We start from the raw sequence: 14805 nt of genomic DNA, 5'->3' as shown, positions 1-14805 counted from the left end.
AGTAACATTCCTTTGTGGTTTTTGGGCTGTTGCACCTATGGCTGGGGGTTTTAACCTAGGTGAGGTTCCCCTGGGGGGGTTGGCTGACATGCTGGGGGATTTAATGGTCAGATAATGTTCATATTACCTGAGGCGATTTGAGTGAGATATGCTATCGGAAGCTTGATAAAAGCGAACTCGCGGTACACACGTGTTATACGTTCGAAGGTTGAACACGTACTTGATAATTATTTATGTATGGTATTGTGTTATAGTTAAGTTATTATTCACATTTCGTTGAATCTTATTTCGTTTCTTTCATACGCAGTTTCATAACTCTGCTGAGTTTACGCGCCATTATGAATAAAACACATACCTCTTAATATTCTTGAAATGATTTATTTAATAGACTAAAATGTATCAATCAGCCGAAAACAATAATGCATTGTGTCTTTTTTGGCTTTTGAACGTAAATACGTTACACGGGTTGAAAAGAATAAGAAAATTCAAAGTCTATGAAATGTTTTAAAGGAACTGCGTTGAGTCTCAAGGGTAGTGGGGAGAACGTTTACCATTAAACCTACATTATAAGCTTTTGATGAGTTAAAAAAAAAACCTTGTAATTGTGGTTTATTTTATGTTGTAATTACGTTTATTTCATTGAAGCCTTTTAAGTAATATCTTTAAAAGTTTAAATTTACCTATCAATAATTGGATTAAATTAAATTTAAATTAGTAGGTAGTTATATGTTTTGTTCATTCATCAAAAGAGGTAATTTACATAAATCGATCATAACATTATGTCTTATTAAGTTATTAATAATATTTACACACTCATATTACTTTTATGTAATATAATTATGAGAGTAAGTAACTACACCCATTACCAGATGTGTTGAAAAAAATTTTTAAATTAAAATAACATACTAATATTGATCAAATATTTCTAAACTTGACAGTATAAAAAATAAATAAATGACATAATGTGAAATGTAAAACATTACGATAATTTTTTTAATGTTAATATTACACTATTATTTATATATTATGTTACGGCCAAGATCCTGTGTTTTAGATAAATTTTAATGCTTTCTCGTTATAGATATTTTAACGTGCTTTATTTTATTATATTACATATACCATTAATTCGATGAGCATACCGGATACCAATTGAATTACTTTTTATACTTAAACTTCGTGTACCTACTCAAACATACTTAACATATGGCCCAATTAAATTATAAATCATATCAAAACACCAGAAATGTTGCATAGATAATGAATTTATAATTTATAGGGTATAAGAGAGAATGAAGAAAATAACTTTTAAAATAAAATGAGAATACTTTTATTGTAAAAATAAATTATTAAAATTATGATAATTTTTATGTAATCTATCATTAGGTGTTAAGTGATATATGTTGACCCTAAACATATTATGTATTATGGTTTTCCCCTCACTTACGATGAAGTATTTTAAATATTATAATATAATGAATAAATTGTTACATTGTATTACGATTTCACCTCCACTCAACTTATGTGTAATATTATCTGCAATAGGTATTATAATTTTAAAGTATTGAAGGTAAGGCACGATTTGTTGTCATGTACCAACCAAGAATTTTCGATTCTTCTCAAGTATAATTTTTACTACAGTTTAACTAAACATCTGTGTAATTTAAACATTTTTATAATTATTTTCCGTCAAAAATAAACGTAAAATCAAGGCCCTGTTGGTGCCAAGGTCCATATTATTAATATTGTATAATTTTCTACACAGCCAGCTAAATATTTTTTGAAAATAGTTTTTCGTAGCCATAAATAATAAAATAATTTACCGAATAAACTTCGTAATATTATAATATACGCATAATATTGTAATGAAACGTTATCATAACTCGGTCGGTCGTCACGAGCCGAAAAAAGACTACGATATCGATTTGACGGTGGTCGTGTATTATTATAATAATAACGCACGTTTGTATATATAATATATTATTATCATGCACACACACACACACACACACATTATATACTTATACAGGGTGGGTGTTCTAACCTTTCGTCTAAGTTTTATTCCACGAACACAAAGTAAAATGATAAAACTGCCCTATATATTTTGTAGGAAATACGAAAAATATAATAATAAAAATGTCGACGCTCGTTATTCAGCCAATGCTATTGGCGGTATCCTCTCTACTCATAGTTATATATATTTCGTTATACGACCACTTCGATCATAATAATAATAATAATAAGATAACATCGTCGCGTGGTTTATATAATATGTGAACGGTAAATAACCCAGAAAATCTCTAGTCATTTGTCACCCTAAATGCCCGGACTATATATTATTATAGTCTCAACCCCACTGTAAGATGCGTCTAATACAACAATATATATCATACATGTGATATATATATATATGTTTAATATACTCATCGGTAATCTACACGTTACGAACCAAAACGATCGATTTCGTGAGATACTATAAAATGTATTATTATTATTGAGTTACTGATGATAATGTGTACGATTGATCCGACGATAATCATGTGAGTTTGATAGACCAAAACATAATATATATGTAATATTCTTAATTTTAATATGTGGCAAAATTCGTTCTTCCATGGAATTAGAAAATTAGATCCAAACTTAGTTATATCCGTACTACAAAAATAAATAAAATACGTAAAATAATATTATTTGTTCTGTACAATGTACCTTCACCTAATATGTTTCCCCTTTAAAATGTAATGTATGGGAACACAAACTAATGATTCAATGTTGTATTTAATTTTTGAATCTGCATAATTTTTTTATAAATGTTGCCATACGGGCTTTAGTCAATTTTCCAAAATCTCAACACGTCAACAGAAACATTTTCTAATTCTCTAAATCTGACCTATGAAACCTTACTAGATTCATTTGCTTCTTCTTGAAATTACCAACATAGTAATAAATTCTAAATTATCTGTTACAATTAAATTAATCTTGATATTGTAACAATCATTACGAATTATCACATAGGATGAAATCCAACATGCAACTAATCTAATAAAACGATAATTGAATAATCATCATAGATTTTACAAACAGTTATCTGGTAGAAATATTACAAAGAAAATTACAGTAAAAGAAATTTATGATAATCAAATACAGTGAAACCTCCTTTAACGGACACCTCTCAATAGCGGAACCTCCAAATAGCGGACGACCGAGAGTGTCCGGTGTTTAGAGGTTTCACTGAATACAATTTACAAGCTTATCCCAATGTTGACTAGGTATCTAATTCATCAGTGCTTATTATCAGTAAAATTTATAACTTATGTGGCTTAAAATAGCTGTTAACCTAGAATAATAATAATTGTATTCCATAACCCCTATAAATAGTAATACCTATCGCATCAATATGACTTTTTACTGTTACTTTTGAAAATGAAAATCCACCAAATTTAATTACGATATTTCATATAAGATCTATAATCTTGCAAGATTGTAGATTTTAATTAATCCCCATGACTACCTATTGTTGTTTCTGATTAATTTTAATATACAACATTTACAATTTTAATTTTAATGCTTTCAATGTTTGAAATTACTCTCGTATAATAGAAAAAGTATTTTTTTTCTCCAAAATTAAGTAGTTTATATTCTTCGTTTTTGCCAATCCAAAAAATTCACAATATGTATAGTATATAAGCTACAAATTATATCTACATCAAATCATATTATAAAAATATTTATAACGACATATTTTTCAACAGATAAAAATTTAACGATAAAATATTAGCCATTTATACTTTAAGCATATAATTTTTAGATATCTTTCTACTAACAAAATAATTTAATATTATCTAGATAAATGATCATATAAAATCTAATTTGTACAGATTAATATGTTTTTATTTTTTTTATCAAACGTGCACCAAACTCTATTATTCACGTTTCAAGATGAATTAGGTAGTATATTTTTTACATGTAATATTTAAAACTCTTAATTATTCTTACTGGTATTTTTTTTTTGGTAATTTTAGTTATAATAGAGGATAAATAATTGTAAAACAGTACGCTAGGTATGAATTTTTTCAGATTGTTTAATACCTATTTCAACATGAATATTCGTAATCAATAAATGATGGTACATGGATAACAAAATAGCTATTTATTCGTATAAATGAACAAACTGTTTATTTATATTTCATTTCTTCTCTGGAAACTATAAGTTCAGAGATAAATAACATTAAAATTAAATAAGTGTTATAAATAAAATGCAAAACTAGTAATATGATTCTCGATGCAATTGATTTCTTATAAATTATAACGAATATTTACAAGTACCTAGGTATTCCCCTTTCCAAATATGCTAATGGTGATCGAAACGTTTTATGCGATTTGCATTTATACGACACCGAAATGGATAAAAATGTAAACAAAAATATTTTATTTTATAATAACGCTGCGAGATTACTCGGGTATGGAATGATATTCTAAATTAAACGTCAAAATTTAAATCCTGTATGGATTTATCATATCAAATAACAATGAAAGGTGAATAATGCGAAAATGCCTTATACTAATATAAATAAAAATATAAAAATCTCTCTGTCCAATAAAAATGTCTTATCATATACCTACTGGAAACCAAACCATACTATTCGAAACCATGGTAAATTATAATACCTTTTATACAGTTATGTTCGTTGAAAATTAATACTTATTAGTATAAAAATTGGTCCATTCATACTTCTATGTATATTTTTAAAGATGGTAAAATAATAAATATATATTTGTTTTGTTTTTTGCATTTTTATATTAAATTCCATAAGAATAAATCCCTTAAACTATATATTATGTTTATGTATGTATATTATACAATTTTTGCTCACACCTTTTTGTGCGGTGTCGCCTGCTCTTTTATTCACACAAAACTTACTGGTTTGAGGCATTTCTCAAAATATACATTTATATTTTAACCAAACTTAAAATATTAATTTTGTTTTAATATAATTAAATCCTTTATATTATATTAGACATATTTTGTGACAGCTAATATGCACAGGTCATGTTAAGGCTTCTTAAAATAAATAAAAATATTTTACCATGTTCAAAACTATTTTTGATTATTGTCGTTATTCATTGAATTTAATCTTAAATTATTGTATATTACAATATAAGCATTTATCTGATTTCATAGCCCATCGAATTGGTTTCATGAAGTGTTGTATTCTTTCAAAGTGAAAGCGATAGATAGTGTATTTTATTTTCGAAACAGAGATACTTAATATTAATATTGTTATTTTGATTAATTTCATAGGAAATTAAAATTTTATTATTTTATATAGAGTTTTATCTCAGTCATATTTTCATTCTATCTGTCACCTAGTATATCAGTCATTAATAAAACTCATAAAAATATTGCCCGATTATAGTTAATAGTATTATATTTTATATTTATTTCTATATTTCCATTTATACACTATTTTATTTTGAAGGGACATTTTAACATTTCTTTAGAATTAAGGCGAATAATGTACACTTACTAAACTAAAGTTGGGAGTGTGGTAAATTTGAAAGATACAACTCTATAGGTAATACAAAATACCTATTGTTATTATTTCTATAACTATTTAATATTATTTTTTTACTCATTAAAACTGTTACCACTTAAAATGCTATGTTAAACTAAGCCGATTATAATTTATGAAGATACATGAAACGTGTAATAAACTTATAGTCGCTGTTATTGTTTTGTGATCAACTTTCACGAAATTGTATACCAAAATGTCTGTATGGTTAACTAGCTATTATTACAATCATACAATATAAAATCTTTTAATGGTTATTTATTTTTATACTTTAAATATTTAAATAGAAGTTTTTACTTTTATTTCATTTCAAGAAAATAGTATAATGTATAATGTATAACCCATGCCAGATTGCATATATTTCAACATTATATTCAAACTATTAGAATATACGGAATAATTTGAATTTACGTAAAATCTCCATCTCTGTAATTATACGTTTTTATTAATCTGTAATATTTCCATTGTTTCACACTCGTATATCGATGATAATATGTTATCTTTAGTATTTTTAATGTATGTAGGTAAGGTTCACATGTGTATCCTTATATTTAACATAATATTTCATGAATAATATATAATATGATTTATGATTTTATCATTAATCTGTGTTGATATCAGTATATTATATTATGACTTATCTATATTTTTTATTATCATATAATATAATAATCAAGCGAAAGACAGCCCAAACATAAATAACATAAATACCAATCTCATTGTACCACTAATTAAATGATTGGTTAGATCAATGTTATTTTAAAATCAATTGTTTTTATTTAAATTAAAATTTTAAAAATTATGCTGAGATTTCCAAAACGATTGATATCAAATCAACAAATTGCAAATATCCTTATAATTTTTGTGTTTTTGTAATTATGTTATTGTTTGTATTATAAATATTTCAGTAGTTTGGTTATTAATGAACCTAATTTTGAACATAGTAATCTTGTTAAAAACCATTTAAAATAGGTAGAAATTAATTATTAAAATGAAACAAAAGCAAACAGGATTTTATATTTAAAATTGACTTTTCAAATATAAATTAGTTCATTAAAAATAGTAATCTAAACATTTTTGATTGACTAGTGGAAGTTCGTTAAATTTTGAATATATCAAATAACTTTAATCAGTTTTGTATTAAAAAGTAATCCATTTAAGAACAGATTAAAATTGAGTAAATTATTAGTAAAATAATTTTTATATACGTTTATGTTAAAACGCGTAAAGCTAATATTAAATTACTTCCTATCAATATTATTACAATACATTATTTTACATGTATTTTACAAACCAAAAAAAAAAAAAAATTACGAATTACTAATGAATTAAATGTTTTTAAATTAATCAAATGGATCAATTTTCATACTAAACTGCTATCACATATAAGTTATCAAATAGCGATCAATTATGAACGTCATATTTTTATTATTACTATTACATATTATTACTATCATTTTTATATTTCCTTCCTTATAATGGTATTAATATTGAAAATTATGTATTTTAATATTATTTTAAGTATTCTCCAAATTAATATATAATTAATATTATACATGATACGTAACGGATATGTATATATAATTTTTTTTTTTAAATACGAGTATATTAAACTTACTGATTTGAATTCATAAATAAACTTTTAATAATATATTCTGCATTCTATACGATACATTATTAGGTTTTTATCTTATTCCGTTAGGTATATGAAAATAATATCTACATAAATATTATATAAATACGTATGAGAACATTTTTATGAATAGTACCGACTATTAATCGTTGAGTTGTTTGCTACTGTATTTAAAATAGTATTCCCAGTTTATTTATTCAATACAAACAAAATAAAAATGCATAATCAGTAAGAAAGTACACAATTTTGAAAAAAAATTTCATCAAACCTCAAAAGCTAATTTACAATTTGACACACATAGTTAAAAATCAATTAAATATGCGTAAATAATTAAAGTGGTACACAAACAGGTTGTTATATTACTAAATATGAATAACAAATATTTATTATTATTCATTTTTATTTTTATTTTTATTTTTTAAGAACCCTTTTGACGTTGATTTGATCTATAATCATTTATTTTATTGTAACAGATTATGTTTGTACAACATATATTTTATACTACTGTGCAGTGGTATAATATCGCCTTCTGCCCATGAGATATCTTCGGTATCTTTTCACTATTTTGTCATTATTCATCTTCTTGGAGAAAAAAGGACACATGATATCAGATTCAAGCCATCATTAAATTATATTATTTATCATATAAACATATTATTTAACCATTTATTACATAAATTATCATTTTAACACAGAATAATAAATTGTATTATAATTTATAATTTGTATTTTTTTACGATCGATAAGGGTTTTTTTGGATTAATATTAATAGATAATAAAATAGGTACACTTTTGAGTTACGATTGACCATAAATTAATCTCATTTAAATAAATTTGCGTTAAATAAACAACAATGAATTAAAAACGTTGTTAATTGATGTTGGGTAGTTTTTGTTTGCGAATGGTTATTATTTAAGACCCCCCGGGGTGGCATGGGCTATTTGTTGAACATGATCATATGATAATGTTTTAATAGAAAATTACATATTTATATAGAAATATCAACAACAAAATTGTTTGTATACTTAATTGATTTGAACTAATGGTCTTTCAATATTTCGCGTCGTATTTTTAGTAATCGTGAAGTGAACTTTCGCGCCGTGCGTTTTTTCATGTTTATATCAATAATTATCAAAATGCAATACTGATGAAAATAATATTGTACCTGATGATAAACGTTTATAATTTTTTCAGTTTTCATTTTCCTGTAAATAAATGTAACCAGTAACCACGTGGTCAAAAGTTTAATATATCATGCTATGTGGTATCGTTTGGTAACTGTGAGATCGTTCGATTAAGTAATAGTTGACCATGTGCTATACTTGATGGAAACACTTGATTCAGTTAGATTGATAAATTATTTTACTCGACGCAATGTAGTGTGAACTCGGCTTTAACATATAAGATTTAAATTGTATCTGGTGTTTGTGATTGGTTAAACATTTAGTTAAATTACGTTTGATGGTAAATACACTCCTCGGGTAATATTTTGAGGGCATAATGTAAATTTGTTTCTAACTTGATTTCGTTAATGTTTTTATACAATCCGCTTGTGGAAATTAACGACTTTTGTATTTAGTAACATTTAGCTTCCACGATATTTTAATTTACGAGATCAATAATATTTACAGTTCGCACATAAAAATACACAACAAAACAAAACCATACAAATATTTTGAAATAAATATTCAATATCACTAGAAATATTATGCTGTTTTCTACAAAAACTATAATATTAAGCACATTCACGATGAATACATCTTCTTGTTATAATAAGTGATTGAAAATCACTTTCAGCGTTGATAGAGTGCTTTTTAGGCTGCACTTGTCTTTGATCTGATATTTTTAGAAATCTTATTAAAACATATTATATACACGCGATCGTTATCTCAGAGAATAAAGCTTATGGTTAAACAATACCGTACCTATATCAATTTCATATATCAGATTTATTTGACGAGGCGTCCTATCTTATAGGTACTATCTTACTGATATCGAATAACTTCTACCTTTCTTCTACTAATATATTTATCTATAATAGAAGAACACTTGTAAATATTACTACTATACTATATTATATACTGTGTATGATCGTTTAATTTTTAAATATAACATATAATTAAATAAATCTTTAGAATATTACTAGTAATTATAACTTACCATCATCGTATGCCATAGGTCGACCAGAACCAAAGGTCAGATGGTGGCGGGGAGAGACATTGGTGGATACTGGAAACGAAGGAATTTCCGGACAATTCACAGCGTCATCATCTTCAGTAAAACAAAACGAATTGACCATCGAAGCGCTTGGACGGTACGATCAGGGAGCCGTGTACACTTGCCAGGCTTCAAACAGCAACTTGTCCGCCCCCGTCAGCGCCAGCGTCACGATCGAAATGTATCGTAAGTACACCCACTTAAAAATATTAATTTAATTAAGTATTGCTAGTCTTGGAATTCTATAGTGTAAGCCAGTGATCTATGTTTTATACATCTAACGGAGAGATCTTCAATTTGCAGGAAAATATTTTAAACATAATACATATTATTATGTTTTCATAAGTTTTGAATCATTTAATCGTATGTTTATTTCGGATGCAGCTGCAAACTAAAAAAAAAAAACAACAGTTTATGGCATAAAAAGGTTAAATACCTCATTTAAGTATTTAAAAAAAAAAATACATGTAAATTGTTGACTTTTAGTTGATTAAATATTATTTTCATACCAGTTAAATTAAGTTAAAACCAATCATTAGTTTACTTAGCCTCACTTATACGCTATTGAACTCGTATAATAACTGTATCATACCGTTTTACTGCTATTTACTGCTAGGTAATTACTGAAACTAAACAACGCCACCACACCACAATATAATAATATCAAATATTAAAATATAAAGTAAGAACCGACTAACTTTTCTTTTATTTTCACCATTTTTATTTAATATACAATTTATGCTCTGTCCTTTAATAATGTAGATGTCACTGTAATTAAAACTGTTCCAAATCGAATTCTTAATATATATATTTAATTTATATTTACTCAACACAGGCTTTACTCGCAATAAAAAATCGTAATTTATAATATATTTTAACTATAATTCGTAAAAGATGAAATGTAATAACTATAGTATTCAAATTTCACACGTATACAATGAATATAACCTACGTACTATTTGGCAGAATATCTATCCGAAACCTACCACATAAGTTCACTTATTCGAAAAGTAACTTTAACCAATTACCGAGATAATTATTACCCATATTGAATTCTCGGTAGTTCAGTGAACATAAAATCAATCGTGATATTAATATGCAACATAAGTCCAGTTATCCAATGCGTATAATATAATAATATGTATGGTCTTAGGAGATAATATGTAAGTAATAGATATTAACCAGAATAAAAAATTAGGCCTTCTTAAGTTCTCTAAATCACTTAATACGTCAGAAACATTAAACTTCAATAACCTAGGTTATTATTAGACTTTGCAGGAAACGTTTTCATTAGGCTATGCTTTATCTATAACATAACACTTTAAAATAGTTCATTTTTAAATCATAATACAATAATTTCATAATAATTATGCATAAAACCACACTACTGTCCAGTGGTATCTAAGGTTAGCTCTAAATCCAACTTGAGTCTTGAACGTAAGTGTATATAAACTGCAGGTTGGCAGTACCTTATAATATTATGTATACAAATTCAAAGTAAATTAAAGTTACTTGTTCATTTACAAGCATTGTACAATGTTTGACATAGACAACATTTTTATATAAGCTTTGAAAATGTGTACCGTATGTTAATATTGTTTTTAAGTAACTCACAAGTGGTCCCATTTACATATTACAATAATTAGTTGTCGCATATTTATCTAAGCCGTATATAAAAATTAGAAAAAATCATGCTCTCTAATATTGATTATTAAACACTACAATTACGAGTATCAATAGATCAATAACATATCAATATCAAATATCGATCCAGAATTATTTTTTATAACAAAAAGTCAAAAAATCAGATAAATATAGTAGGTATCTGGGACTTATATATTCATTAATAATTTTAACTTCTGGAGACAACAAATATTTAAAATCAAACTATCATATTTTGGTTTAAAAATTATGAATATTTTACAAAAATTATATACCATATTCTAGATATAATTCTTGTTTTTTTTTTTTTGTTTATTTAAAAAAAATTTCAATTTCTTCCAAAATAAATGTCTGGTTTGATATGACACAGTTTAATGACAACGCATATTCATTTTCGGGTATGAACAATTTTTCGATATTAGGTTTTAAGACATAAAAAATTAAAATTAAATTTTCACTACTGTATTTAATTAATTGTATAATATCATAAAATTAAATATTTGTATTTTTTCCAGTGATGGGAAAGTTCCTTTTTAAAAGGATCCCGTTCCGTTCCCTGTTCATTTGTTAAAATATGAACTCGTTCCAGATCCTCGTTCCTTATTCAAAAATGGAACTCGTTCCAAATATATTCCCTCTAAATAAAGAACTCGTTCCAATTTTCATTCCATTGTTAACCAAGTGTCCTAGTTTTCTCTCAGTTTTAGAGTCATGGTCATACCTTGTTATTTATAATGTGAAAACGACAATGATCATTGAATTAAAACCTAAAAAATGAAACTAAGCAGGAACCGAATAGTGAATAGATACCTACTAAATAATTTAATTAATAGGTAAGGTATACAAAAAATTAAAAATGTATAGTAATTAATAATATAGATTTAGTTTGAATTTTGCTTATACTTTTTATTTTTCCTATAAGTACTTTTAAACTTTTAAGTATAACAGGTATATTATATAAATAATATAATAATATATAATTATTAATAAGTATAAAGTATAAAGTATACTAAGCAATATAAACTATAAATACGAATAAATTAAATAATTATTAATTTTTTAACAAATGATTGAAAATAAAAATAATGCATTATGAATACAAATAGTTATTAAACTATTTAATCTTTACAGTTTTACACTTTGTTTTGTTTTAATAGCAATAATTTTTTAAATAATGAGTCACTCATTTTGTGCCTTTTTTGAGTCATCACATTGGAACCTGTCGAGAAAAGTCGCTCTACCGGAGCACTAGACGGAAGAGGTGTGTTAAATTCTAAAAAGGCTTTTAATATTGTTGTATATAATAAAAAATCAAAATCAAATTCATAGTGACGGTAACCCTTATCTAAAAGTACCTATTGGAGTCCACGGACTTAAATAGCCTGTAATATTAAATTATTAACAGCAGGCAACCTGGCAACTATAACAACTGCATGTGACAACTTATGACAACGCGACCAAATATGTTACGTAATATCTAATATTAAAATATATTATTATGTAATAACTAATAGGTATGTGATAATGTATACATACAACATAGAAATAACAAATAAGTAATAATCATTCAGAAAACACAAAAATCTATTTATATCTTTAACACTTAACATTATTATTATGACGATAATATTCTATCGGCGTCAATATGCCGATAATAAATTAAATAATATTTAATACAACACATATTACTATATTAATATTATATTATAAATTATGAATTTATGATACATTTCTAATTCTAACTTTCTAAAATATTGGCTGTGTAGGGGACAGGGGTCCGTCGTTCATGTCATTAGTCATGAATCAACTAAAAATACCTTCTTATGAGTTAACGCGTAAAAACAAAAAAACTGTTTTAAAATGTCAAGGAACTGTGTTTTTCTTTCACTTTCTTTTTCCTTTATTTTTAAAGGAAACAGCTCCAAGCTTCGTTCCTACAAAAAGAACTCGTTGAGGAATGCGTTCCTTTTGGAACGAGTTCCTTCCCAACACTGATTTTTCCCCATGATTCTGTAGTATCTACCTACAAAATTGAAAATTGTAAAACATTAAAGCTACAACGTACATAATATCTATCTACTATAACGATTTCATAATTTTAAATCCAAACGGAATTCGAAACATTTTATTCAAATTATTATTTATTTTTCAATAATTTGAATAAATAAATAAAAAAAATGTTCAATATTACCATCAACACAATTTATAAATTCAACTTAAGCGCTTTTCAATTCTTCTCGGGTATGTTTTACTATTTGTACTGAACATAAATGTTTTATTAACACATATTATTTGTGCCTTGTTTATTATGTACATTATATACGTACAATTTACATTTCATATAAGGTGAAATTGATATATACAATACATACTTCTACATCCTCGTGTATTATAGCTGTTTTATTTGATTTTGGAAGTTTAAATATACACAGTATCTGCATTGTTTTAGTCAGTGAAGTCGAATACAGAACAAAGATCTGTATTTTTTCCAAAATTATATATTTTAACGTAAAGATGTTTTTTTTTTGAAATGTTTGCAATATTTTTAGTGTGCAGAAATTTAGTTATTATATATCAAATTAATAAAGAGCATTCATAACTATACCTAGAACCTACACTAACAGGTGTAGAACTTAGACTTAATTTTTAATTTTTAGTTTTAGTTTTTAAAAGTAGCTTAAATGCTTTGAATTCCAATATTTAGGATGGTGTTTGTAACCAATCAGATCTTGTTGTTATGGGAGGAGGAGCTTAAAGTGAAAATGTTCTTTATATTCAAAGTCATCGAAAAATATGTTTTATACAAACCACAAATTATTTTGTAGTTCAATATTTATAACATTTTTTATATTCATATATAATATTTAAAAATCAACTCTCTGTTTCTCATAAGTTTTAATTACTACTTGAAATAACAAAATAATATGAACCAAATATCCCACAAACATTGTGTATCTAATTTCCTACTTTTTTAAAATTATTTTAAGTCTATATCCTTGTGGATAATAATTTGTATATTTAAATTTAATTAAAATATACACATGTGTGCCCATTTTCAATTTATAATATTATTATATGGAAATTATTATTTTTTTTACAGCTTAGAAAATCATAATTTTAAACTCCAATATAATACTGTCGCACACTGAAAAAAAAAACATATTTGATATGGATATAAACGACTATTGTTATTCGTAGATTTTTGTATTTTGGCTTAAAATGAAACACTATTAAACATATTAAATAGTATACTGAAATAATATCATCATCAATGTATACCATTCTAAGATCTCATTTCACCCGTTTTATAGAACAATGGAACGCCAATGGTTTATGAACTCGTTACGCACTTTATCAAAACTATATTTCATGTGCTCAGACTTTTAAGCTACCTGTCGAGAATTATAAACAAATGTATATTATAGCGTAATATTCAATGTATTAATTTAAAACAATATACCTACCTTTTACCCTCCTAATGTTAACTCATAAAAGATATTTGGTAAAAGTATCAATACAACGTATCTGAAGTATTAATTTGTTATACATGTTAAGTTATTTAAAATTGAAGTTGTATTGAGCATTACCAAGTTTATATAATATTATTTTCATTCATTCATATAGTCTGGAAATTTGATTGTAATTTCAACGCCAGATTTAGTTATTACGTATATAACTGGATTTATATTAGCAAACTTCTTAATCAAAAAAAAAAAACTATCC

General features: G+C 25.6%; 1 protein-coding gene across 1 annotated transcript in view; it reads left to right on the top strand.

Annotated features, from left to right (window-relative positions):
• The window catches only part of LOC107162698 (uncharacterized), a 564476-nt gene that overhangs the window by 509236 nt on the left and 40435 nt on the right, over positions 1-14805 (top strand). Inside the window, exon 5 of the mRNA XM_089218652.1 lies at positions 9382-9606. Within this exon, the coding sequence (XP_089074778.1) occupies positions 9382-9606 (225 nt within the window). The remainder of the gene's footprint in view (positions 1-9381; positions 9607-14805) is intronic.

This window comes from Diuraphis noxia, unplaced genomic scaffold (assembly GCF_037042655.1).
Source record: "Diuraphis noxia isolate RWA-SAM2 unplaced genomic scaffold, SU_Dnox_SAM2 contig0001, whole genome shotgun sequence".
NCBI classification, from domain to species: domain Eukaryota; kingdom Metazoa; phylum Arthropoda; class Insecta; order Hemiptera; family Aphididae; genus Diuraphis; species Diuraphis noxia.
Note: the sequence above shows the minus strand (reverse complement) of the source record. Positions and strands in the feature narration are given on the sequence as shown.